At 47.2% G+C, this 25,899-nt stretch overlaps 1 protein-coding gene across 6 annotated transcripts in view; it reads right to left on the reverse strand.

Moving 5' to 3' along the window:
* The window catches only part of LOC309339814 (maestro heat-like repeat-containing protein family member 2B), a 90,812-nt gene that overhangs the window by 34,051 nt on the left and 30,862 nt on the right, over positions 1–25,899 (reverse strand). For 5 of the 6 annotated variants that reach the window (XR_014155553.1, XR_014155554.1, XM_081858281.1 and 2 more), the window contains exons 19-33: positions 25,290–25,409; positions 23,690–23,815; positions 20,381–20,533; positions 19,928–19,954; positions 19,193–19,315; positions 18,248–18,327; positions 17,782–17,908; positions 14,903–14,998; positions 13,146–13,247; positions 10,809–10,932; positions 7,542–7,651; positions 6,517–6,669; positions 4,223–4,377; positions 3,912–4,074; positions 1,772–1,962 (exon numbers count right to left, since the gene is read on the reverse strand). Coding sequence is in view for 4 of the 6 variants with exons in the window: in XM_081858281.1 (XP_081714407.1) it covers positions 1,772–1,962; positions 3,912–4,074; positions 4,223–4,377; positions 6,517–6,669; positions 7,542–7,651; positions 10,809–10,932; positions 13,146–13,247; positions 14,903–14,998; positions 17,782–17,908; positions 18,248–18,327; positions 19,193–19,315; positions 19,928–19,954; positions 20,381–20,533; positions 23,690–23,815; positions 25,290–25,409 (1,850 nt within the window). In the remaining 2 variants the exon portion in view is untranslated. The remainder of the gene's footprint in view (positions 1–1,771; positions 1,963–3,911; positions 4,075–4,222; positions 4,378–6,516; positions 6,670–7,541; positions 7,652–10,808; positions 10,933–13,145; positions 13,248–14,902; positions 14,999–17,781; positions 17,909–18,247; positions 18,328–19,192; positions 19,316–19,927; positions 19,955–20,380; positions 20,534–23,689; positions 23,816–25,289; positions 25,410–25,899) is intronic. The other variant, XM_081858282.1, reaches the window with a different exon arrangement.

A 25,899-nucleotide genomic window follows, 5' to 3' on the forward strand; every position in this document is an offset into this window, starting at 1 on the left:
AAGTCCGAGGAATGTGCCATTCTCCAGGCACCCGGCTTGGATTACTTGTTGACCTCCCTGTCTGCGACTCCCGGCAGGAGACAGGCGGGGTCTCTATCGGCGATCCTCCTCAAACGTGAGAAGAACACACCACTCTTCCCTCCTCCCTGCCTTCCCCAGGAGGGGGAAAGAGACAGACAGAAATGTATTTACATGCCTTTATTTCTGTCTATGCAGCAGTACAGAGAAACACGTCTGCACTCTCCAAACACCAACAGCAGAGAGAGAAACTCCACCCCTGTACTTCCAGTACATGTCAGGTGACACTCTGAGCTAACATCCGGTGCTCAGTACAGTGAATAGACTGTCCTTTCGATCCCACAGTACAGTCCCAAACATCAACATCCTGTTTGGCTTTCCAGCCAGCTGCAGCTCGCTGCATTGCTCCTTTTTCGTAACAGCCTGTTATCTTTGTTGGAGTAACGGCCGGTCCTGATCCCCCGGCGACTCACCCCCCTGTTTTGCCTGAAGGCAAGCACTCCTCCTGTGAGTACTCAGGTCTCTCCTTCTCTCAGACCTCAGTCTCTGCAGCTCAGGAGACGTTGGTGGGTTACTAGACCCAGAGGCCGCCTCAGCCTCCCCTGACCCAACTCACCTAGAGCAGCTGTGAGTGATGGCCCAGCTGAAGGCAACAAGGTCATCCCCACATCTGGAGCCAGGGCAGGCTCAGGCCCCTGACTCGGCCCAGCTGGGGTTTGTTGCAGGGGAACCTGTGCAGACTGGGGTTCTTCAGGATCAGGCCCCAGACTTGGTTCAGGTGATGCCTGAGGCAAAGGATCCGGTGCAGACTGAGACTCCTCTGGTTCCGAGTCCGAGTCCCAGGCCATCACACCTTCCATGTGACCCAGCCGTTCAGTTATTTGAAGACAGGTATCATATCACCTTTCAGTCTCCTCTTCTCCGAGCTTAACATACCCAGTTGCCTCAACTGTTCCTCATAAGGCTCGGTGCCCATACCCAAGATCTTTTATTTATTTATGTTATTGTTTTATTTTTTCCCATGCTTATTTCCATGCTTATTACATACAATGATAATAATAATAAATACCAAAAATGGGTACAACTTAAGAGGGGAGGGAAAAGGAAAGAAAATAAAATTTACACAATCTGATAATAAGATAAAAATTATGACATTTGTGATTGCAATTTCACGTTACAATAAAAATAAAAATCTCATTACCTTTTATACCTGACCTCCCATTTATTCCTTAATTCTTTTTACATAAATTTACTGCCGTATCAAAATACTATTTTTTAGATTAATATTTTCACAATTTATAAATGTTTATATTTATATAACCAATTAATAAAAGCTGCTGGGATGACTCAAAAGCTGCTACAGATTTTAACATGGTATAATTCTGTTTAAGATATGTTCTGAAGGCTTCCCATTTTGATACAAATTCGATTCTCGGTTTATTTGTTTACTTTTTCAGATAGAATACCTGATTCAGCATATTCAGTAATTTTTTGTATCCACTCTTGTCTAGAAAGAATTCTGTTGCTCTTCCACCTTGTAGCTATAAGAACTCTCGCTGCCACTGTTGCATACGAAAAAAGATCTTTAATTTTTTTTAGGAATATCTGAATCAGTAATGCCCAACAGGTATGCCTCTGGTTTCCTAATAAATGAGATTCTTAACATTTTTTCTAACTCAAAGCCCAGACCCAAGATCTATAATTTTCCAGAGGAGGCCCGTGCAAAAAGAGGTGGGCAAAGTGGGAGACTGACCTGCAAGGGTTGCCTTCAGACAAATGCTGCTCTCTCAGAAACAGCCTACGGCGACCCTCGTAAAAGGGCATCCTCTTCTCCAGGGTTTTGCTGACCTGCTTTAGGAGAGTGCAGAACAGCTCCGGGAACAGCTCCTGGATGCCCTCTTCGGTGTGTAGCACAGACAGGACCTCGTAGATGGCGCAAGTAGCCTGAACAGAGAAACAGCAAGAGAATGAAAGCACACCTCGGTGTGTGAGAGGACGTCTTCCAGTAAAACGGCCATCAAAGAACTGAATCATGGAATTGTAGAGTCAGAAGGAGTTCCAGTGGTTAGATTGAGGTTGAAACCTGACAAGACAGAAGTACTGTTTTTGGGGGACAGGAGATGGGCGGGTGTGGAGGACTCCCTGGTCCTGAATGGGGTAACTGTGCCCCTGAAGGACCAGGTGCGCAGCCTGGGAGTCATTCTGGACTCACAGCTGTCCATGGAAGTGAAGGTCAATTCTGTATCCAGGGCAGCTTTCTACCAGCTCCATCTGGTATGCAGGCTGAGAACCTCCCTGCCCGTGGACTGTCTCACCGGAGTGGTGCATGCTCTGGTTATCTCCCGCTTGGACTACTGCAATGCGCTCTACGTGGGGCTACCTTTGAAGGTGACCTGGAAACTGCAATTAATCCAGAATGCGGCAGCTAGACTGGTGACTGGGAGCGGCCGCCGAGACCACATAACACCGGTCTTGAAAGACCTACGTTGGCTCCCAGTACGTTTCCGAGCACAATCCAAAGTGTTGGTGCTGACCTTGAAAGCTCTAAACGGCATTGGCCCAGTATACCTGAAGGAGCGTCTCCACCTCCATCGTTCTGCCCGGACACTGAGGTCCAGCACCGAGGGCCTTCTGGCGGTTCCCTCACTGCAAGAAGCCAAGTTACATGGAACCAGGCAGAGGGCCTTCTCGGTAGTGGCACCCGCCCTGTGGAACGCTCTCCCACCAGATGTCAAAGAGAAAAATAACTACCAAACTTTTAGAAGACATCTGAAGGCAGCCCTGTTTAGGGAAGCTTTTAATGTTTAATAGGTTATTGTATTTTAGTGTTCTGTTGGTAGCTGCCCAGAGTGGCTGGGGAAACCCAGCCAGATGAACGGGGTATAAATAAAACAACAACAACAACAACATCTAGTATCAAGTGGCAGAGGAAACAACCCCACAGCAGGTTGCGAGGAATGGATAAGACAAGGAAAAGTCCTTACCATCTTCTTTTTATTCAATATTTACAGAGAGGCTTGGAACTCAGCCTCTTGGAGTAATGGCGTTGTCCCGAGTGATTCTCTCCCCCCCTTTTTCTCCCACTTCCTCATTCATCATCTCCTCTATGGGTGGTGCTGAGGGCCCTTTGCTTCTGAGCTCTCCTACTTTCAAGGCTCGCCGGGTTCTGGGAGGGTCGGGTCTGGAATGCTTTCTAAGGGCACTGTGTCCGTCAGCTGTTGCCCTCCTGGTGGTTCCTCTTCCTCCTCTCCCTTTCTTTCCCAGCTTTCCCCCTCATCTGCCTCTGAGCTGTGACCTCCCTCAAACGCCTGTTGTAATTCTGAACTGTCTTCTTCAGGCCAAGGAGGCCGTCTCCACCATTCCTCCTCTACCCAGTCCCTGACATCTAGCCCAAATTCTTGCAATGCAGGAATCATAGCTAAAGAATTGCTGACAGGCAGCTATCCAGCCTCTGCTGAAAAACCTCTGATGAAGGAGAGTCCTGATTTTCTGACTGCTGTATGGAAAAGCACATGAATGTGACCTTGGAAGAGTTTGTAAGTAAAGCATTTTTAACTTACAAAATGTGTGGTCTCTTTCTATGTTAAGAGGGAAGAGAGGGACTCTGGAAACAACATAGGAGAGAAAAATTTTTGCTGGAGTTCTCTCACCAAAGACTACTTGCCCCAAACCTGGATCTTAGGCATCCAGGAATTCTCTTTTTCATATATACCTATATTTTCCTCTTCAACCAAGAACAAAAAAACCCCATCAGATTTCTGGTGCGTGTGAGGCTACCCCAGTAGCCAGGCTCTCCTGATACTCTTATGTTGTTTACATTAAGTGAGCTGAAATCTCTCCCCTCTAAGAATCCCTCCCTGTTTCCCAACTGCTCCTCCCTTCTTCTCGCTCACCTTGAGAGGTCCTTCATCTGCAAATTCCATGCTCTCATTGCTGCCTGAGGAGAAAGGGGCTTCCAGACTTGAAGGCTCTGCCACCCTGGCCGCTAACTTGCATAAAATCAGTAAGGCCTGGGAAGGGTCTTTGCCTAGGGACCTCCAGAGTTCACCCGTTTCACTGCAATGCAACAACACGTAAGTTGAAGAGGATTTGTTTCCTCAGAAGCACCGCTCACTTAAACCCAGTGGGTCCAATTTGTGGGCTGAAATGCAGATGCAGTCTCCCCCCAAATGTACAAAAGCCTCAGCTTAATGCTGGCATGCACCTGTCCATCGGGAGACGGCGGCAGAATAGGCTCTCAATCACGGTGTCCAGGTGAAAATGGGAGACAGCAGCCACAGCTTCCACAAGGACCTGCCGCAGATCTTCCTGCTTGATGGTGGGCAAGCGGCTGTAGAAAATGTCCAGGATCTCTGAAACCTGACAGGAGCAATTCAGGTGCATGCATTGCTATCAGCAGTCCCACTCGTATGAGTCAATTGCATTCTAGAAATTCCAAATACCTTCTTAGAAATTTAGCGCTACTCTGCTTTCTCTGAACAAAGGAGCATAAGAACCTGCTTTGTCCTGAGCCAGGCCACTAGGCCTGCTGGCTCTCTATCATACTCACAATGGCTCTCCAGGGTTTCAGAGAGAGGCATTTCCCCAGCCCTGGTGCTTTTGAATTATGGTGCTGGAGGAAACTCTTGAGAGTCCCATGGACTGCAAGAAGATCAAACCTCTCCATTCTGAAGGAAATCAGCCCTGAGTGTTCACTGGAAGGACAGATCCTGAAGCTGAGGCTCCAAGACTTTGGCCACCTCATGAGAAGACTCCCTGGAAAAGACCCTGATGTTGGGAAAGATTGAGGGCACAAGGAGAAGGGGACGACAGAGGACAAGATGGTGGGACAGTGTTCTCGAAGCTACCAGCATGAGTTTGACCAAACTGCGGGAGGCAGTGGAAGACAGGAGTGCCTGGTGTGCTCTGGTCCAGGGGGTCACAAAGAGTCGGGCACGACTAAGCGACTAAACAACAACAACAACATATTTCTATACTCTTATATAGCCCAAGGGAGTGGGTTGGTCCAAGGAATGTGCACACCATGAACAGATTAACATTCCAATCTTATTTGGGGGAAAGGCTGTAGCTCAATGGAAGAGTACCAAGTTCAGCTATACCTTGGTTGCCGAATGCTTTGGAACTCGTACATTTCGGCTCCTGAACGATCAAAAACCGGAAGTGAGTGTTTTTGAACGATTTTTGGAAGACAAACATCCGGTGTGGCTTCAGCGGCTTCCAATTGGCTGCAGGAGCCAAGCTTGGGTTTCTGAATGTTTTGGAAGTCGAATGGACTTCCGGAAAGGATTCCGTTTGAAAACCAAGGACCCAGTGGCGCTCTGCTGCACTAAGCTGGTTAGGTCAAAATTTAATTTCGGTTTATGTTCGTTGGTTGCTCGAAAACAGGGGTGAGGAACTTCAGCCATGGGGGCCACATGCACCCCAAGCCTCTCTACCTGGCCTCCAGGGCTCTCTTTGGCCACACTCCCTTCTACAAGGCCACACCCCTCCCTGGCCCTGCTCTGTGTCCTCTGCAAGAGCTTTTACCTGGCTGGATCTTTTGGAGTGATGGGTACGTGTAGGAAGAGCCTACCCACGGGCAGAATGTGCGAAGGTGAGAGTCGCACCCATCACTCAGCCAACTTGCCCATCCAGCCCCACCCACAACTGGCATGTGCCCCTCACCCAAGGAAGACTATGAAACATGATCCCTGCCTCTGCTCAAAACCTAAAGCCAAGTTTCCACACCAGCCAAGGCCTGCTCCAACAACCAACTGTAGATTGGTGCCTTTGGAGACTTGTCCGACACATGTCAAACAAAGCTTATAAAAGCCCCCCTGAAGGAATGGGTTTCCCAAACCCCAAACTGTCTGTGCAGGCAGTTTGAAACTGCACCAAAATCCCCATTTTTGCTTAGCTAAAATCCATTAACTTGAGCTCTGAGTCAATATATAAACAAAAACCTGGCTGTGCTCGAAGCTCTCTCCCTTATCAGTCCGTGGCGGCAATGAGTGACCTTGCCAAGTTCCAGTAGAGCAGGGATGATGCGTCTGTGCCTTATCTTATGTGCTGACCACAAAAGACGCACAGACCTAAGTCCGGGAACAGCGCCAGAGCGTGTTCTCGGAGATGACGACCTCTTCCTCCAAGATAAGAGTAGGAAGAGGAAGATCCTTTTATGGTCAGAAGTACAGGAAGAAAATCCCTTTTAAGGTTAAGAATACCAGAGCAAGAACATATGTGATGTCAACCTGCGTACATAGGCTGACGTGGTTGGATTTATATGGGAAGGAGGGAGAGGGTGCCTGGAGGATATATATACTGCATGAAACTTGTCATTTCTTTGGACTTGCTGTGGACTTGATCACGCAAGTGCCTTCTGCTATCCAGAGAGCAGAATAAACTCTTTCTTGGAATCAACCTCGGTGTCATTTGACTTCTTTCCTCCTATCCCGGAGCAACGCAGACCCAATCGGTGAACTCCAGTAAGGCTACACCCCCATTGTGGCAAGTGGTCACCTGTGCTCCCATAGCGTCTCCGGAGTCCCAAAGGATGGTTAGCAGCCAGCGGCCAGCAGAAATGGCGCACATTTCATTTCCGGACACCAGGTCTTCCAGGATGACCTCGATGAAATCCAGGGCTTGATCTGGTGGGAAATGCACGCTGACCACCTGTGAAAATGCCAGGATTGTGAATCTATGATCACAATAACAATTGCACTGAAATGCATTTGCAGTTCATTCTGACCCTTGAGGGGGAAATCGTCAAAGAAATGGAAGTGGCATGTACTCCCTCGAAGGTGATGGGTTTTCCTTTGCTGGAGATTTTAAAACAGAGCTTGGATGGACACGTGTTGCGGATTCTTCATCTCTGATTTCTCAGGGTTGGAAATAATAATAATAATAATAATAATAATAATAATAATAATAATTTATACCCCGCCCTCCCCAGCCAAGACCAGGTTCAGGTTGGCTAACACCAGGTATAAAAACAATTGAGTGAAATACAACTTAAAAACTAGATTAAAATACAACATTAAGACATTAAATTGCAGCCTCAATTTCAGTAGAAACTCAAATCAAAAACTTTTTGGGGGGATGAAAACGTCAAGTCTTCACCAAGGCTAACTATCCAGACTGGTCCTACATGGGCCAGAAAAAAGCCAGGGAAGTCCCCAAATAGGAGTTCCATCACAGAAGGAGAAAGGAAAAAGGAAAAAGGAAAAAGGAAAGAGGGGAGTGGATCAAGTTGATTCCAGGCCAAAGGCCAGGCGGAACAACTCCATCTTACAAGCCCTGCGGAAAGAAATCAGATCCTGCAGGGCCCTGGTCTCATGAGACAGCATGTTCCACCAGGCCGGGGCCAGTGTTGAAAAGGCCCTGCCTCTGGTTGAGGCTAGTCTGACTTCCTTAGGGCCCAGGACCTCTAGGGTGTTGCTATTTATGGACCTTAAGATGGCCCTTGGGGTCCCCTCCAACTCTGTAGTTCTGTGATTTAGTGAAATCTGGTCCACAGATGTTAGCCAAATGATTGGGAAATTCACCTTGGCCATTCTGCATGAAGCTTCGAATAGAGCGCTGGGGACCTCAGCCTTCAGGTCATGACAGGCAGCCAGCATTTCTTCCTCCTCCTCTGCTGTGACTTTTGACTGAGCTGGAAAAGAAAAGGCAAGAAGGGAGTGTTAGGATATAGTTCCATTCCACCTTCAAAGGAACAGGCATGATTGTTGTGTGTCACATGCCTGTTTACTTCCAGCATAGTCTGCTGGGAACTTCCGTTTGTATATTGCTTTTGCTATACTGCTGTGTGCTTGGACACGAAGGGAAGCAGACATGTTTTTCCTTTGTTCCTGAACTACGGTATGCTGAATAAACGCCCGTAAATAATGCTTACACATGTCTCTGTCCGCCACTTCCATTGTGGGAAGTTACTCACAATTCAAAGTACTCATTTTTACATCCTTAAGATATCAATGACTTCCCTTCTTCTCTCTCCATGGTTCGTTTTACATATCATAAATCCCTGCGTATTTTACAGAAACTATACCATTCAGTATTCCATTATTGCATCCATCAAAACCTATTTACACTGTTGAATTTATCTTAATGCTGCCAACATTTTCAGCTGTACACAGTTATTTCCCATATTTTCCATAAACGTTTTCTTTGGTTGGGACCTTGCTTGTTTTCCATTTTGGGGCTAACAAGACACGGGCCGCAGTAGTGAAATACATAAATAACATTTTTTGACATCTGGGAATCTCAGTCTGAATTATCCCCAACAGAAAGGACTCTGGTTTTTTGGGCAAAGTACCGTATTTTTTGCTCTATAGGACGCACTTTTTCCCCTCCAAAAATTAAGGGGAAATGTGTGTGCGTCCTATGGAGCAAATGCAGGCTCTTTGGCTTCAGCGATAGCAACGCGAGGCCTCCGAAGCGCAGAGGGAGCGCTTCCTCCGCTCTCCGGAGGCTACACGTTGCTTTCGCTGAAGCCTGAAGAGCGAGAGGGGTCGGTGTGCACTGACCCCTCTCAATCTCCAGGCTTCAGGGATAGCCGTCTGAAGCCTGTGGAGCGCAGCGCGGGTTCCCGCTGCGCTCCGCAGGCTTCGGGTTCCTTTTGCTGAAGCTGGGAAAGTAAGACTCTCCTGGCTTCAGCAGAGAGGGAGAGCTGCGCAGCGCCCCTTCAGCGAAGCGGGAGGAGAAATGGAAGGGGCTCCATTTCTCCTGCGCTTCGATGAAGGCGCGCTCAGCAGAGAGGGGGAGAATTTTTTTCCCTTGTTCTCCCCCTCTAAAACAAGGTGCGTCCTATGGTCGGGTGCGTCCTATAGAGCGAAAAATTCAGTACTTTTAAACACCCCCCCCCATTTCATTATGGATCATTTCCCAATACTCTTTTACCCTTTTGCAAGTCCACCACATATGAAAGAATGTTTCCTCAACTTCTTTGCATCTCCAGCACTTATCTGATTTAGTCTTATACATCTTAGCAAGCCTAGTAAAGGTAAAGGTCAAGGAACCCCTGACTATTAGGGGCCGACTCTGGGGTTGCGGCACTCATCTCGCTTTATTGGCTGAGGGAGCCAGCGTACAGCTTCCGGGTCATGTGGCCAGAATGACTAAGCCGCTTCTGGCGAACCAGAGCAGCGCACGGAAACACTGTTTACCTTCCCGCCTGAGCAGTACCTATTTATCTACTTGCACTTTTGACGTGCTTTCGGACTGCTAGGTTGGCAGGAGCAGGGACCGAGCAACGGGAGCTCACCCCGTTGTGGGGATTCGAACCGCTGACCTTCTCTTTGGCAAGCCCAAGACTCAGTGGTTTAAACCATGGTGCCACCCGCGTCCCTACTCAAAGTTAAATACCACCCGTAAATCGTTTTCAAATAGTTCTCCTTCAAAGAATAATAATATGTTGTTGTTGTTGTTGTTGTCATTGTTGTTGTTAACCCAGAAGCAGGTCCCTTCCTCTGGTTTCCTCTGTCATGGCTGGTAGCCAGTGCTACTCGTTTTGACTCAAGAAAACCATCATTTTATAGTTCAAATCGGGGGGAAATCAAAACAGTAAATGGACAAAAGTACAAAGATTCACAGATGGAATATGCAGAAACGGCAAAACTTGCAGGAAGATTAAGAGATAACAATGACAGAACAAAAAATTCCTTCCAGTAGCACCTTAAAGACCAACTAAGTTAGTTCTAGGTATGAGCTTTCGTGTGCATGCACACTTCTTCAGATACACAGTGTATCTGAAGAAGTGTGCATGATACACCTGTTGGTGTATCTGAAGAAGTGTGCATGCACACGAAAGCTCATACCTAGAACTAACTTAGTTGGTCTTTAAGGTGCTACTGGAAGGAATTTTTTGTTTTGACTATGGCAGACCAACACGGCTACCTATCTGTAACTGGAACAATAACAGAGACTTTAAAAAGGACTGGAATCCGTTCATGTTGTACTTACAGCAATATTGTAAAGAACTAGACTCACTCGCAGGGTTTGGCAAAAGCAAAATGAATGAAACTAAGCAAAATGAATGTAAAAAAGTTGGAATAATGATATGAAAATATACAAGTATAATATAGGGGATGAACGGTATTGTATAAAATTAAGAATTTCTAAGAGCACTTATGTAGAAGGCTATGAAATCAAGATATAGAAGTAGTAAATTTTTTGGAAGACAACAGGGGGGGAGTTGAGGGAAGTCGTTGGGGGGAGGGGGAAAGGGATTTTTTCACACTTTGTGTTTATTGTTGATGACTGTTGAATACAACTTTGTAAAATTTAATAAAAATACTATTTTTTAAAAAAGTACAAAGATTCACAAAATGTTTAGGGGTATGCGTCCCCCCAGAAAAAAAGGACTGCTAGTAGTCATTGATAACTCTCTCCTCCATAAAACTACAGTGGTGCCCCGCAAGACGAATGCCTCGCAAGACAAAACCTCGCTAGATGAAAGAGTTTTCCGTTTTTTTGAGGTGCTTCGCAAGACGAATTTCCCTATGAGCTTGCTTCGCAAGACGAAACGTCTTGCGAGTTCTTGCGAGGTTTTTCCCTTTTTCTTAAAGCCGCTAAGCCGTTAATAGCCGCTAAGCCGCTAAGCCGTTAATAGCCCCTAAGCCGCTAAGCCGCTAATAGCCGTGCTTCGCAAGACGAAAAAACCGCAAGACGAAGAGACTCGCGGAAGGAATTAATTTCGTCTTGTGAGGCATCACTGTAAATTGATCACTCAACCAGTCATCTAACCAACCAACCAATCAGAAAGGGGAGTGAAGGCTGGGGGTTCACACAGCCCCCGTTCAAAACATCCTCACCTTGTATGTGCAAAAGGCAACTAATGCACTGGGCAGCCCACTGCCGACATCTGACGGAGCCATCACAGGTGTAGGGGGCAAGGAATGCAACCAGCGACCCAAACTGCTGGAAATTTTCTCCATCCTATAGAAAAAGAAAGATTTTTTTAAAAAATCTGTTCATTTGAGCCTGCCTGATCTTTATGACCTGCAACAGAGGCAGGGTGTGTTTTTTGGGGGGGGGTGTGTGTTAGGATTCTTTCCCCGTGTTGCAGTCATGGGATTGTTTATATCACATGACGGCGTATGTTTTCATTCCACATTGTGGGAAGTGAAGGAGACCAGATGTTTTTATTACTGGGTTGTAGGACATTTGTCCCTTTGTTCTCCCTCTTTGCTGTCTGATGCTGAAGAGGAAGGAGCTGAGACAAGAAGCTCCGAGTGTGTACCGTATTTTTCGCTCTATAAGACGCACCCAACCATAAGACGCACCTAGTTTTTAGGGGAGGAAAACAAGAAATAAGAAGCCTCCTGAGCGAAGAGGGAGCGCTCCTCCCTCTTCGCTCGGGAGGCTTTGCGGGGCTATCCCTGAAGCCAGGAGAGCAAGCGGGATCGTTGTGCACCGATCCCTCTTGCCCTCCTAGTTTCAGTGAAAGCAAGCCTCCTGGCTCCCCCCGACCTCCCGCAAGAGCCGCGTGCTCTTTAAAGGGAGCACGGCTCTTGGGGGCTTTTCTGGGAAGTGGGGGAAGGGACAGAGCAGCGCGCTCTGTCCCTTCCCCCACCTCCCGCAAAAGCCGGGGATAGCTGCGCAAAGCCTCTGCAGGGCATGAAGGCTCCCCACTGCTCTGTGGAGGCTTCACACGGCTAAGCCAAAGGCTAGAACAGTGAGAGGGAGCACTGCGCAGAACTCCCTCTCGCTGTTCTGGCTTCTGGGATAGCCCGCGAAGCCTGCATTCACTCCATAACATGCACGCACATTTCTCCTTACTTTTTAGGAGGGGAAAGTGTGTCTTATAGAGCGAAACATACGGTATATGTAAATAAACGTAGTTTAGCCGAAAAGCTGTGCTACTGAGTCTGAATGCTGACTGCCTATACTCTGCTGATACAAAGTGTGTTGATGCCTCTTGGTATCAGTTGCTGTGATGTTTGGGCTGGAGAAAGATTTTGAAGCTCCCAAACGAACGACCAGGTGGGAGAGAACATGCCAGTCGAGCATGTGTCTCTCCGGACTCCTACTCGTGTGTAGGACCTCCTGACAGGGGCTCCCCCCTCCACGCCACTTGTGAGATGGATGGTGACCAGGGCTGGGGAGAAATCTGATTCTGATTGACTTTCAACGAGAAGCTACCTGATTTGCCCCTCTCGAACCAATGTGTGAACTTTCAAAAGTCACCCTTCTCTGAATTTTGCACTGAAATTCTCTGCCCACATAACGTGTACAAGCATGGAAACATTAGGGGGGAGTGTGTACAAACATGGACATATCAGTCAAAGTAAGAGGGAAATTATATTTTTTGTGGGGAGGGGTAGAAATCCTTACAAAAATGTGTACATTCAGAGCCGTTCGCAATTTGTTTCTGTGAGCGTAAGTTTTAAGTCATTTTTAAGATTGCATTTTAATGGTGTTGCTTACAAATAATAATAATAATAATAATAATAATAATAATAATAATAATAATTTTATTTATACCCCGCCCTCCCCAGTCAAGGCCGGGCTCAGGGCGGCTAACAAGCCATAATAAAAACAAGTTGAATGAATACAACTTAAAAAACAAGATTAAAATACCACAATTAAAATACTGAAACATTAAAATATTAAAATGCAGCCTCGTCACAGGAGGAGAAAGGAAAAATAAAAAAGAAAGAGGGGGAAGGAATCAAATTGGCTCCAAGCCAAAGGCCATGCGGAACAACTCTGTCTTACAGGCCCTGCGGAAAGAAATCAGATCCTGCAGGGCCCTGGTCTCATGAGGCAGAGCGTTCCACCAGGCTGGGGCCAGTGCTGAAAAGGCCCTGGCTCTGGTTGAAGCTAATCTAAGTTCCTTAGGGCCCAGGACCTCTAGGGTGTTGCTATTTACAGGCTCTCCGTGGGGCATACCGGGAGAGGCGGTCCCGTAGGTACGAGGGTCCTAGGCCATGAAGGGCTTTAAAGGTCAAAAGCAGCACCTTAAACCTGACCCTGTACTCCACCGGGAGCCAGTGCAGCTTGAAAAGCACTGGGTGAATATGCTCCCATGGCAGGGACCCCGTGAGGAGCCTCGCTGCAGCATTCTGCACCCGCTGGAGTTTCTGGGATAGTGGGCAGAGATGTACAGACTGAGCAGCTGGCAAGCAGGTGAAGAGAAGGAAACTCACGGGGAGCTGAAAGTTCTCCTGGAAGGCAGCGAGGGTCTGGGAGCTTGCCTGCAGCGCCCTCTCCCTGCTACAGTCCGATACGGTGAACCAGGGGTCTATGAGCTGTTGGCGGAGCAGGAAGGCAAATGCAACTGATATTAGAAAATCTATTTTTGTTAAATTCCTATCCTGCCCTTCGTCTGACAATCACAGGGCAGTTTGCAATATAAAAACACAGTGCCAGTTTTGTCCACCACATTAGCTATGGCTATTCTCACACAGGGCCTTGCCACCGTGATGTTGTCGTTGGAATTCTACTCAATATTGTTCCAGAGCAGATTCCAACATATAGTTAGCAGAGTAAAAACTTAAACACGTTGCAGGGCTCCCCCCAGAATAGATCAGAAGCAATTGTATTTCATCCAGCAGAGCTTTACTGCTACTGGGACACGGGTGGTGCTGTGGGTTAAACCACAGAGCCTGGGACTTGCTGATCACAAGGTTGGTGGTTCAAATCCCTGTGACGGGGTGAGCTCCCGTTGCTCGGTCCCTGCTCCTGCCAACCTAGCAGTTGAAAAGCACGTCAAAGTGCAAGTAGATAAATAGGTACCGTTCCGGCGGGAAGGTAAATGGTGTTTCCTTGCGCTGCTCTGGTTCGCCAGGACCCGGAAGCTGTACGCCGGCTCTCTTGGCCAATAAAGCGAGATGAGCGTCGCAACCCCAGAGTTGGCCACGACTGGACCTAATGGTCAGGGGTCCCTTTACCTTTACCAGCAGAGCTTTACTGCTACTGAAGGCAAATGAGCATAATGGTCACAAATCCAGTACATTCAGGATTGGCGCTGTCCATAAGAAATCTAGTTGCAGCAGACTTAATTTAAACTTACAATAACGTATAATACAGCCATACCTCGTGTTGTGTCCGCTTCATGTTGCGTCTTTTCGCGTTACTTCCCGTGGCAATCTGGAACTACTGGAACGGGTTACTTCCAGGTTTTGCCACTCACGCATGCGCAGAAGTGTTAAATTGCGCTTCCCGCATGCGCAGGAGCACCAAATCACACCGCACGCCTGTGCAGATGCAGTGTTTCAAGTTGTGGGCATTTCACATGACGGACGGGCCTCCGGAACAGATTGCGTCCGTAACACGAGGTACCACTGTAAGTCTAAAACCTTAACGCTAAACATAGTATGCAGCAGACTTAACTTAAACTTACAATAACTTATAATAAGTCTATAAACCTAACACAATATACAGAACGCCACACCAGAAGGAAAAGAGATAGAGAAAGTGAAGCCCAGGCTCCTTCTGGCCTCACTATTATAGTCAGCATGACCTCGACAGAGAGAGATAAGAGAACCAGTTTAAACCAGCTGTACTCAGCTTCTCTGAAGAAATAACCCAAACATCATGAAGTTTCTTTCACACAGAGAAGCTTCCAGAACCCTCTTGAATTAAGCAGAATAGGAAGGATCTCTACACATCAGATGAAGACTTTCTGCACTAAGAAATGCAAACTGACAGGTGTATGCGTTGGTAACCCCACAGCAAGACGACTGCAATGTTCTCTAGGTGAGTCTCCCCTGGAAGATGGTCTGGAAGCTAAAATAAAAAAGGCAATTCATCCCCGAGTGGATTTAGCAGAGCAGGGGCACCTGTGAAGGCAGGGAAGTCGTGGGGGAGGCCTTTGAAGCACCTCCAGCTGCCTGAAAAGGTCTCTGAATTGGTTGCTTAATCCAAAGCAATGAACACCAATAGAGTTTCTCCTGCGGCTCACCTGGAACATCTCGACCATCAGCTCAGGTGTTGGGTGGTCCTCTACGATGCTTGTCACGAGTTTCCTAAGGGCGTCCATGGAGCAAGAGTACAGGGACTGAAAGCATAATAATAATAATAATAATAATAATAATAATAATAATAATAATTTATTTATACCCCGCCCATCTGGCTGAGTTTCCCCAGCCACTCTGGGCAGCTTCCAATCAAGTGTTAAAAACAATACAGCATTAAATATTAAAAACTTCCCTAAACAGGGCTGCCTTCAGATGTCTTTTAAAAAGAAGATAGCTGCTTATTTCCTTCACATCTGATGGGAGGGCGTTCCACAAGGCGGGCGCCACTACCAAGAAGGCCCTCTGTCTGGTTCCTGTAACCTCACTTCTCGCAATGAGGGAACCGCCAGAAGGCCCTCGGAGCTGGATCTCAGTGTCCGGGCAGAACAATGGGGGTGGAGACACTCCTTCAGGTATACTGGATCGAGCCCGTTTAGGGCTTTAAAGGTCAGCACCAACACTTTTTATTGTGCTTGGAAATGTACTGGGAGCCAATGCAGATCTCTCAGGACCGGTGTTATATGGTCCCGGCGGCCGCTCCCAGTCCCCAGTCTAGCTGCCGCATTCTGGATTAATTGCAGTTTCCAGGTCACCTTCAAAGGTAGCCCCACGTAGAGTGCATTGCAGTAGTCCAAGCGGGAGATAACCAGAGCATGTACCACTCTGGCGAGGCAGTCCATAGGCAGATAGGGTCTCATCCTGTGTACCAGATAGAGCTGGTAGACAGCCGCCCTGGACACAGAATTGACCTGTGCCTCCATGGAACAGCTGTGAGTCCAGAATGACTCCCAGGCTGTGCACCTGGTCCTTCGGGGGCACAGTTGCCCCATTCAGGACCAGGGAGTCCTCCACACCTGCCTGCCCCCTGTCCCCCAAAAACAGTACTTCTGTCTTGTCAGGATTCAACCTCAATCTGTTAGCTGCCATCCATCCCTATAATGCAAGTAGGGAGCTTGGAGGGCCAAGCTAGCTGGGACGTCTGAAGATCCATGACTGGATTGCCAGCAGTGGTTTTTTTAAAAAAATGCTCTAATAAGCAGCTGCAGAGGTAAGTGGCACACTTTTATTTTTTAATTTTAAATGAAAAAACTATCAAAGATAAAACGATTGCACACAGTCAAAGAATCATCTCCAAATACTCCACAGTGCTTTATCAAAGTGTATATGCTAATATCATCACAAACTTAACAAACATAAAAATAAGATATAACAATCTCCATTGCTTGAACTGTTGTCCGCAGCTCAAAAGATATATTGTATCTGCAGCAGTGCTGGTCTGCAAGGTTTATACAAAAGCAGAAGCGGGGAGGAGGAAATAATAATATTTAAAATATGTACTTCATGTGCTCCAAATTGTGCTGTGGGCCAGGAAAAAAGCGCTGCCTATAACCATGTTCTAGCAATGCCACATACGTAATATAACTATGCCAGGTTGATTGAAAAGCAGTGATTTTCTTGTCTGTTCGGCTGTTGTGGACAGGGCTTGTCAGTTGCCCATTAACATCATGTCCCAGAGTTGTGTGATCTCAAGCAGGGGTAGGTCTACACTGGTCAGTTCTAACGTTAAAAATGCGTTATAAAAATGTGACACCAGAGGGTGCTGTAGTGCAGCAATCCGTCGTCAATGGGAAATTGCATTGACAGCTATTATTATGTGTGTGTTTTTACAGCGTTTTACAATCGGTGTAGATCCAGCCTAGGTCTGCGTTCCTACTTGGCGGTGCTAGAGATTGAACCTGGATCACGTGGCTGTTGGATCAGACCAAAGGGAGCACAGTGGTGCCTCGCAAGACGAAATTAATTCGTTCCGCGAGTTGCTTTGTCTTGCAATTTTTTCGTCTTGCAGAGCGCGGATTCCCCGGGTATTAACAGTTTTCAGAAAAAGGAAGCAAACCCGCAAGACGTTTGCGTCTTGCGAAGCAAGCCCATAGGGAAATTTGTTTTGCAAAGCACTTCGAAAAACGGAAAACCCTTTCGTCTAGCGAATTTTTCGTCTTGCGAGGCATTCGTCTTGCGGGGCACCACTGTATTCTGTTCTCATAGTGGCCAGCTAGATGCCTCTTGGAAGTCTGCAAGCAGGACATGAGCAGAAGAGGATTTTCCGCATCTAATGCATTTTCCCACATTCAGTATACACAGTATGCGAATTTTTGTGTGAATTCTCGGTTGAATAACTGCACCATGAAATTTGGAGAGGTGAGAATGACTCTCTCTCTCTCTCTCTCTGGGGGAAGCTTGTATTAAAAGGTGAGCTAAATTGAACTCCCACCCAGTGCCGGATTTACATATAAGCTAAACAAGCCATAGCTCAGAGCCCCAGTCTTTTGGGGGCCCCCAAAAAAATTAAAGGAAAAAACCATTGGATGTACATTTCCATAAGATAAAAAACATATAAAATAAAACCTACATACAGCAACAGTGTTTTGTTTTGTGTAGGCTCCCATGATGTAAGTAATGGGCCCTGCCTGCTAGCCTGCTCCCTCAAATATCACTGGTTTGCTCCTTTCTATATATAGGGTGCCGACATTCTGCATGGACTGGTTGCATGGAAACATGTGCAAATGGCTTTAGATATCTATTAGGTCCATCAACTACCATATAGCATATATTCAACACACAAAAACAGCGACAATTTGTTGTTGACAAAGGACAGCTGGACATATCAAGGGACCCATTACCTTCAGTAGCTTAGGGCCTCATCAAACCTAAATCTGGCCCTGGTCCTGCCCTTTGGTATGATCTGGGCAGTGGCCAATCAGATGCATCCAGGAAACCCCCATGTGGATGAGAAAAGAAGATCTGGAAATAAACTTTTGCCACCTACCTCGATCTTAAGAGCATCCCCCGCCGTCTCTTTCAGCTGCTCCAGGGAAGGAAGAGGAAACAAACTTTTGATGCTCTGATCGAGGAGATTGCGAATTTCCTCCATGGCCAAACATGGCTTCAGTTTGCTGGCAGGAGGAAGGTGGACTGATAAGTCACACAGGAGAGACTTGTGGACATCTGAAGAATAGTAGGCTGGACCTCAGTTTGGTTGTGGAACATTTGCTCCCACAAGAGGTAGCGATGGCTGTTACCAAAGTCTCTTAAACAACCCAGACAGAATCCAAAGAGGAATAGCTCAACTGATAGAACGTGAGACTCTTTAATCTCATGGGTCATGGGTTCGAGCATTGAGCAAAAGATTCCTACATTGCAAGGGGTTGGACTAGAGGACCCTTGTGGTCCCTTTATACTCTATGATTCTGTGAAAAGAAATTATGTGGAAAACTGCTAAGAAACACACCTACCTCAGGAATGCCAGGGCAGTGATGGCTTGGGGGCGAAGTGCAGTATTCAGAGAGTCCAGCGGTTCCTCCTTGATGAAATCCTGTGAACGCAAGATGGGCAAAGGGCAAAAGGAATTGAGGGTGGGGGAAAACCCTTGAGGGGCAGAGAGATTTCCTCCACTGACGTGCCATGGCCTCTATGGTTTCCAAAGGATACCAATAAAGGATCAAGCACTCTTTGCTAAGCCAGTGATTACCATATTTTTCGCTCCATAAGACGCACCTGACCATAAGACGCACCTAGTTTTTAGAGGAGGAAAACAAGAAAAAAAATATTCTGAATGAAACAGTGGGTGTATGTTTTTTGTGGTTCGTGCTGTGGCCACAGCCTCCTTTATTGCTAGAGTCCCTTATCTTCCTCCCCGATCGCTTGCTGACCAGCTGCTCAGCGGCTTTGTTTCAACATCCCCTTCCCTCTTTCTAAAAAAGAATGCACGATCTGCTTTTTGCCCCTGGGCAATTCAGCTCCAGGGACCATGCATTCGCTCCATAAGACACACAGACATTTCCTCTTACTTTTTAGGAGGAAAAAAGTGCATCTTATGGAGCGAAAAATACGGTAACTTACCTGAAAGGCTAAGGGGCAATCAATCCATGAGAGAAGGATACAGAGGCAACATTTTAGGAGCACCAAGGTGGATCTTGAATGGCCGCTGCTGCATTTAGCCACAAAAGTACATTTGCACTACGGGGCTGACCTCTGGGAAAATAATACCGTTCTGCAAATTTGGAGCAGGAGCTGGCTGTGCACAGTGCCGATTGGCTGGGAGCCCATGATGTCATCAGGAAACCTACCCCCTTACAATCCTAGGAGAGGTTCTGCACCTTTGTTAAAAAGTTTCATGCAAAGGCCTCTCTGAGTGATTGGGGCTGCCATAGCCTCAGGCAGAATGTCAGGTTCCTCACCAACAAGATGTCCAGGAGCTCCTTTTTGCAAGTTAAGGTGAAGTTCTGGAAGTCTTGGGTCTCGCAGATAGCCTGGCAGATATCTGTTGTGCTCTCAACAAAGGCCAGCTTGAGATTGGAGTCCTGCGTTGCCGAAAGAAAAGATGCAAAACCCCCCCCCCAAACTATTATATTAGGAAACATTGCTCTGCAGAAACGGATACAGTATGCAAAAATGTTTATATATGGAGGAATTTTCAATAAAATTTGGGTGAATTTGCACAAAGGGGAGAGAGCTCTAGTGCTGCTTTTAAGTTTTCCATTGGGGGCAGCTGGTTGGCCACAGTGAGAACGGGGTGTTGGGCTAGGTGGCGTGGGTGGCGCTGTGGTCTAGACCACTAAGCCTCTTGGGCTTGCTGATCAGAAGGCTGGCGGTTTGAATCCCCGCGACGGGGTGAGCTCCCGTTGCTCTGTCCCTGCTCCTACAAACTAGCAGTTCGAAGCAGGCCAGTGCAAGTAGATAAATAGGTACCACTGTAGTGGGAAGGTAAACGGCATTTCCATGTGCTCTGGTTTCTGTCACGGTGTCCCGTTGCACCAGAAGCAGTTTAGTCATGCTGTCTGTGGGCAAATGCCAGCTCCCTCGGCCTGAAAGCGAGATGAGCACCGCAACCCCATAGTTGCCTTTGACTGGACTTAACTGTCCAGGGGCCCTTTACCTGTTCAAGACTCCAAGTCAGATAATTCGTTGCTCACCTTGTTCTCAATGCTGACGCCCAAAACCTGGACAAATGAAATGGACAAATTGCCTGGACAAATTGCCAAATAACAAACACAGCACAACAGTCAGCCCATTATCATCTTCTTCTATTATTACTATTACTATTATTAAAATTTGTATACCCTCCTTCACCTGAAGTTCACAGGGCACTTCACAACTTAAAAATACAAAACGAGAAGCCAAAATACACAACGAAAACAATAATATGCACAAATAAACCAATAAACCCCTTCTCACAAACACATTTAAAAGGACATAGGTTTTTGGGTCACCTTTCCACCCTGCCCTCCACAAAGACCTACAATGAAGGTTTCGAAGGACCTCTTAGTGCTGGCACATGATGGGTCTTTGACTAAGGCCCATTGAACTTTGCCACCCTCTGGAACCAGCTCTGTGGCAAAGACCACCCTCTCTTTTAAAGCACTTGCCTGGCAGCTCTTCCTGTAATAGCAGAGGACATTCTTCATTATGTCGGCCTCCGCCCTGGACAGGAGGAGCTCCTTAGGGGCTTGGAGAGCCACCTTGCCGTAGGTGAGCATCAGCGTTTGGTGGACGTGACCCCGTCTGCCCTGCTGGTAGTCCTGAGCAACAGAGAAAGTTACAGGGCATGGGTGCTTCTTGTCCCATTTTGGCTGCCTCTGCATGAGCTGTTTCTGGGCTGCATCAATAGGAGTATAGCATCTAGATCAAGGGAAGTAATAGTGCCACTGTATTCTGCTCTGGTCAGACCTCACCTGGAGTACTGTGTCCAGTTCTGGGCACCACAGTTCAAGAAGGACACTGACAAACTGGAACGTGTCCAGAGGAGGGCAACCAAAATGGTCAAAGGCCTGGAAACGATGCCTTATGAGGAACGGCTAAGGGAGCTGGGCATGTTTAGCCTGGAGAAGAGGAGGTTAAGGGGTGATATGATAGCCATGTTCAAATATATAAAAGGATGTCACACAGAGGAGGGAGAAAGGTTGTTTTCTGCTGCTCCAGAGAAGCGGACACAGAGCAATGGATCCAAACTACAAGAAAGAAGATTCCACCTAAACATTAGGAAGAACTTCCTGACAGTAAGACCTGTTTGACAGTGGAATTTGCTGCCAAGGAGTGTGGTGGAGTCTCCTTCTTTGGAGCAGAGGCTTGACAACCATATGTCAGGAGTGCTCTGATGGTGTTTCCTGCTTGGCAGGGGGTTGGACTCGATGGCCCTTGTGGTCTCTTCCAACTCTATGATTCTATGATTCTATGTTTAACTTTAAACCTGAAATCACAAGCCTTGTTTTCACTTTTTGCAGAGAATCTAGACCACACCGTTGCCAGATTCTTGCCACCCAGTGTTTTCAGCCCTGTCCTCCTTTATTTTTTGCCAACCTGATTTGCGGCTATTGTTCTTCCAGCCAACAAAGAACTGAAGCACCAGCTTTCTCGATGCAAACTGGCAAATGTCCCCCCCCCCGAGCTATTGTACCTTTAATTAGTAGCTTCCTCCTTACAGATCCTATTGCTTCCTGTTCGGCACGGCAGCAGTAATACTGACAAGGAGCCACTTTATCAACCTTTAATTACGGTACTTATTCCGTTTGTTCTCTCCCTCCCTCTCTCTCCCCCTCCCTCCCTCTCTCTCTCTCTCTCTCTCTCTCTCACACACACACACACACACAGAGAGAGAGAGAGAGAGAGAGAGAGAATAACTGATCTCTTTTTTAAAAACAACAGCAACATCATGAATTTATTTTAAGGATTATTTCCACAAGATCACTCATCTGATCTGAATTTGGGAGCTAGCTCTCTCTCTCTCTCTCTCTCTCTCTCTCTCTCTCTCTCTCACACACACACACACACACACTAACTGATCTCCTCTTTTCTTAAAAAAACCCCACAAATTTGTTTTAAGGATTATTTCCACAAGCTCACTCATCTGAATTTGGGAGGGGTAAAGGACCTCATGAATCTCTGCAAAATATGCAATGGCCTTCACTAAAATGAGCTTGTAAACACATCACAGCAACTTTATCCTCTCCCTCAGCAAGTCCCATATGACACCCCAAAGGAGGTTTTTCAAAGAGGAAGTGTGAGGAGGAAACAGAGATGGTGCCGTGCCCCTGTAAGTCCATGCAGGATGCTCCACGGGCAGCAAGCCAGGTCTGGGCTAGCGGGAGCTCATGTCTCTCCTGGCGCTGTGCAGAGATAAAGCAGAAATGCTGACAGGGAGGCCATGGGCTTGAGGAGGAATTAAAAAGAGGAAAGCTGAAAGAAGCAGCAGGGGAGAGAGGAGTTCTTGGGAGGCGTTCCACTCTGCTTGCAGAGTAAGCAGTTTAAGGGAACAGAGATAAAAAGGTGGTGTCTTCTAAGGCAGCCCGGAAAGAAATGTCAGATGAGAAAAGGGATTTGCAGAGCAGGGAAAGCCCTCAAACCTAGAATAATAGTAAAGGAACAAGAAATAGAGAGATTGGAGTCAGAATCATAGAAGGGAAGGGACCACCAAGGCTCATCTAGTCCAGGCATAGGCAAACTCGGCCCTCCAGATGTTTTGGGACTACAACTACGTGGAGCTGCCCTTGAGACTGACCCAGAAACTCCAGCGGGTGCAGAATGCCGCGGCAAGGCTCCTTACGGGGTCCTCGCAGCGGGATCACATTCGCCCGGTGCTATACCAACTGCACTGGCTCCCGGTGGAGTACAGGATCAGGTTTAAGGTGCTGGTTTTAACCTTTAAAGCCCTATACGGCCTAGGACCCTTGGACCTACGGGACCGCCTCTCCTGGTATGCCCCACAGAGGACCTTACGGTCTTCAGACAAAAACATCTTGGAGGTCCCAGGCCACAGGGAGGTTAGGCTGGCCTCAACCAGAGCCAGGGCTTTTTCGGCTGTGGCCCCGATTTGGTGGAACGTGCTGTCCCAAGAGACAAGGGCCCTAGGGGACTTGACATCTTTCCGCAGGGCCTGCAAGATGGAGCTGTTCCACCAGGCCTTTGGCCAAGGCACAGCCTGACCCCCTCCTTCTGCAATCCTCATAGAACTCTAGTCCAATGGTTGCCATTAATTTGATTTTGAATTGATTTTAGAATGAATTGATTTTAGAATGCATTTCAATTGATTGTGATTTTATGTAAACTGTGTTACTTTTATTGTTGTCAGCCGCTCTGAGCCCGGCTTCGGCTGGGGAGGGCGGGATCTAAATAAAATTTTATTATTACAGTGGTACCTCGGGTTACATACGCTTCAGGTTGCAGACTCCGCTAACCCAGAAATAGTACCTTGGGTTAAGAACTTTGCTTCAGGATGAGAACAGAAATCGTGCTCCTGCGGCGCGGTGGCAGCAGGAGGCCCCATTAGCTAAAGTGGTGCTTCAGGTTAAGAACAGTTTCAAGTTAAGAATGGACCTCTGGAACGAATTAAGTACTTAACCCGAGGTACCACGATTATCCCTAGCTAACAGCACCAGTGGTCAGGGATGATGGGAGTTGTAGTCCCAAAACATCTGGAGGGCCAAGTTTGCCTGATCTAGTCTAACCCCCTGCAATGCAGGAATCTCAGCGAAAGCATCCATGACAGATGGCCATCCAATCTCTGCTTAAAAACCTCCAAGAAAGGGGAGTCCACCAGCTCCCAAGGGAGACCGTTCCCCTGTTGAACCGCAATTACTGACAGAAAGTTCTTCCTGGTGTTTAACCGGAATCTCCTTTCTTGTAAGGCAGTTCTTAAACCCGCGACGTTTAACCCAGGAGAGGAGTCTCTCTTCCGTTACCTTGTAGCGGCTGATGATAGAGGACATCTTAATTTTCAGACCCATCCCAGCTCCAAATTCCTGCAACGTGGCTAAGGTCAGATCTAAATGTCCCACGGCCGAGAAAGAAAGAATCTGGATGATCTTCTGTAAAGAGGAATAGAAATATAAAAGGATCAGCTAGCCAGCCTTGTCAGGTCTCAGTGCTTTCTGTTTTTTTGTTTAGTTATGTTTGGGACGCGGGTGGTGCTGTGGGTTAAACCACAGAGTCTAGGACTGCCAATCAGAAGGTCGGCGGTTCGAATCCCCGCGACGGGGTGAGCTCCCGTTGCTTGGTCCCTGCTCCTGCCAACCTAGCAGTTCGAAAGCACGTCAAAGTGCAAGTAGATAAGAAGGTACTGCTCTGGCGGGAAGGTAAACAGCATTTCCGTGCGCTGCTCTGGTTCGCCAGAAGCGGCTTAGTCATGCTGGCCACATGACCCGGAAGCTGTACGCCGGCTCCCTTGGCCAGTAAAGTGAGTTGAGCACCGCAACCACAGAGTTGGTCATGACTGGACCTAATGGTCAGGGGTCCCTTTATCTTTATGTTTTAAGTGATTTTTATACACTGTAATTTTTATTTTATTTTTTGCAATTGTTATGTATTCTGCTGAGGAGCTTGGTTGAGAAAGAGAATACAGAAATATCTGAATTTTTTTAAAAATGAAATACATACTAATCCCAGAGACAAAAATGGATGCCATGAATTTGAGGTCAAACATTTTGGTGATATCTTTATGACTTTTCCAGATCACTTCCTGGTTTGACGCTGTGCGTCTGTGCATGATCGCACACATGTCGGTTGCGCCAAAAATGGGAGTTGCCTGAGCCATGAAATTCAACTCAGTGTTGATCCAGAGCAGAACTCCAGTGTATAGTTAGCAGAGTAAAAACTTAAAAACGTTGCAGGGTTCCCAAAAAATAGACCAGAGGCAATTGTTTTTCATCCAGCAGAGATTCACTGCTACTGAAGGCAAATGAGCATAATGGTCACAAATCCAATACATTCAGGATTGGTGCTGTCCATAAGAAATCTAGTTGCAGCAGACTTAACTTAAACTTACAATAACTTAAAATAAGTCTATAAACCTTAACACTATATACAGAACACCACACCAGAAAGAAAGAGAGACAGAAAGTGAAGCCCAGGCTCCTTCTAGCCTTACTTTCATGGCCTTGAAAGAAGAGATAAGAGAACCAGTTTAAGCCAGCTGTACTCAGCTTCTCGTAAGAAATAACCCAAACATCATGAACCTTCTGCTTGTTTCTTTCACACAGAGAAGCTTCCAGAACCCTCTTGAATGAATTAGAATAGGAAAGATCTCTGCAGATCAGAGCAATACTTTCTGCACTAAGAAATGCAAACTGACAGCCTAGATCTTGTATTATACCACCCACGGCATTTTTGGTGGGAGGGGGCATTGGAAGAAACTGCCACTAGTAATATTGTACTTTTGTGTGGATGTTAATTGCAGACGGTTTGAGGAGCCCGTTCTGGTCTGAGAAGCAGGGAATGTAGCAAAGAGACAAAGCAAAGAAATCACAACGGAAGGGTTCAGAAGTGGTCCCACCAGCATCGCACCTCTCTCTCAAGCTGTTCCATATAGTTCGCATTTTCTATCAAGTGCTTCATCCGACTCTGAACAAAGGCTGGGTCTTCACAACAGGTCAGGGCAATTCCCAGAGATTTATAGAGGAACCTCTGAAAAGGAAGAATAAGGAAAGGACAGGCTAGGTCAGGGGTTGGCAACCTAAGGCCCACGGATCAGAAGGGGCCCACGGGGGTCGTTTAACCAGCCCACGAGCCACCCCCCAACTGAGTCGCCCGCTTGGTGAGTCCCTGCGCGCTGTGCTAAACCAGTGCAGCATGGTACAGGGACTCACTTCTGCGGTGCCGGAAATCACGGGCGCAGGCACGATCCAGCCCATGGAGGGATCTCCGCTGGAGTGAACTGGCCCAGGTGAGGTAAACCTTGATGCCCCCTGGGCTAGATGTTGATGCCACCGATCATAGTAGGTGCATCGTGGGAGAAGAGAAGAAGAGTTTGGATTTGATATCCTGCTTTATCACTACCCAAAGGAGTCTCAAAGCGGCTCACAATCTCATTTTTCTTCCTCCCCCACAACAAACAATCTGTGAGGTGAGTGAGGCTGAGAGACTTCAGAGAAGTGTGACTGGCCCAAGGTCTCCC

This window comes from Podarcis erhardii (genome assembly GCF_964252035.2).
Source record: "Podarcis erhardii genome assembly, chromosome: 1".
NCBI classification, from domain to species: domain Eukaryota; kingdom Metazoa; phylum Chordata; class Lepidosauria; order Squamata; family Lacertidae; genus Podarcis; species Podarcis erhardii.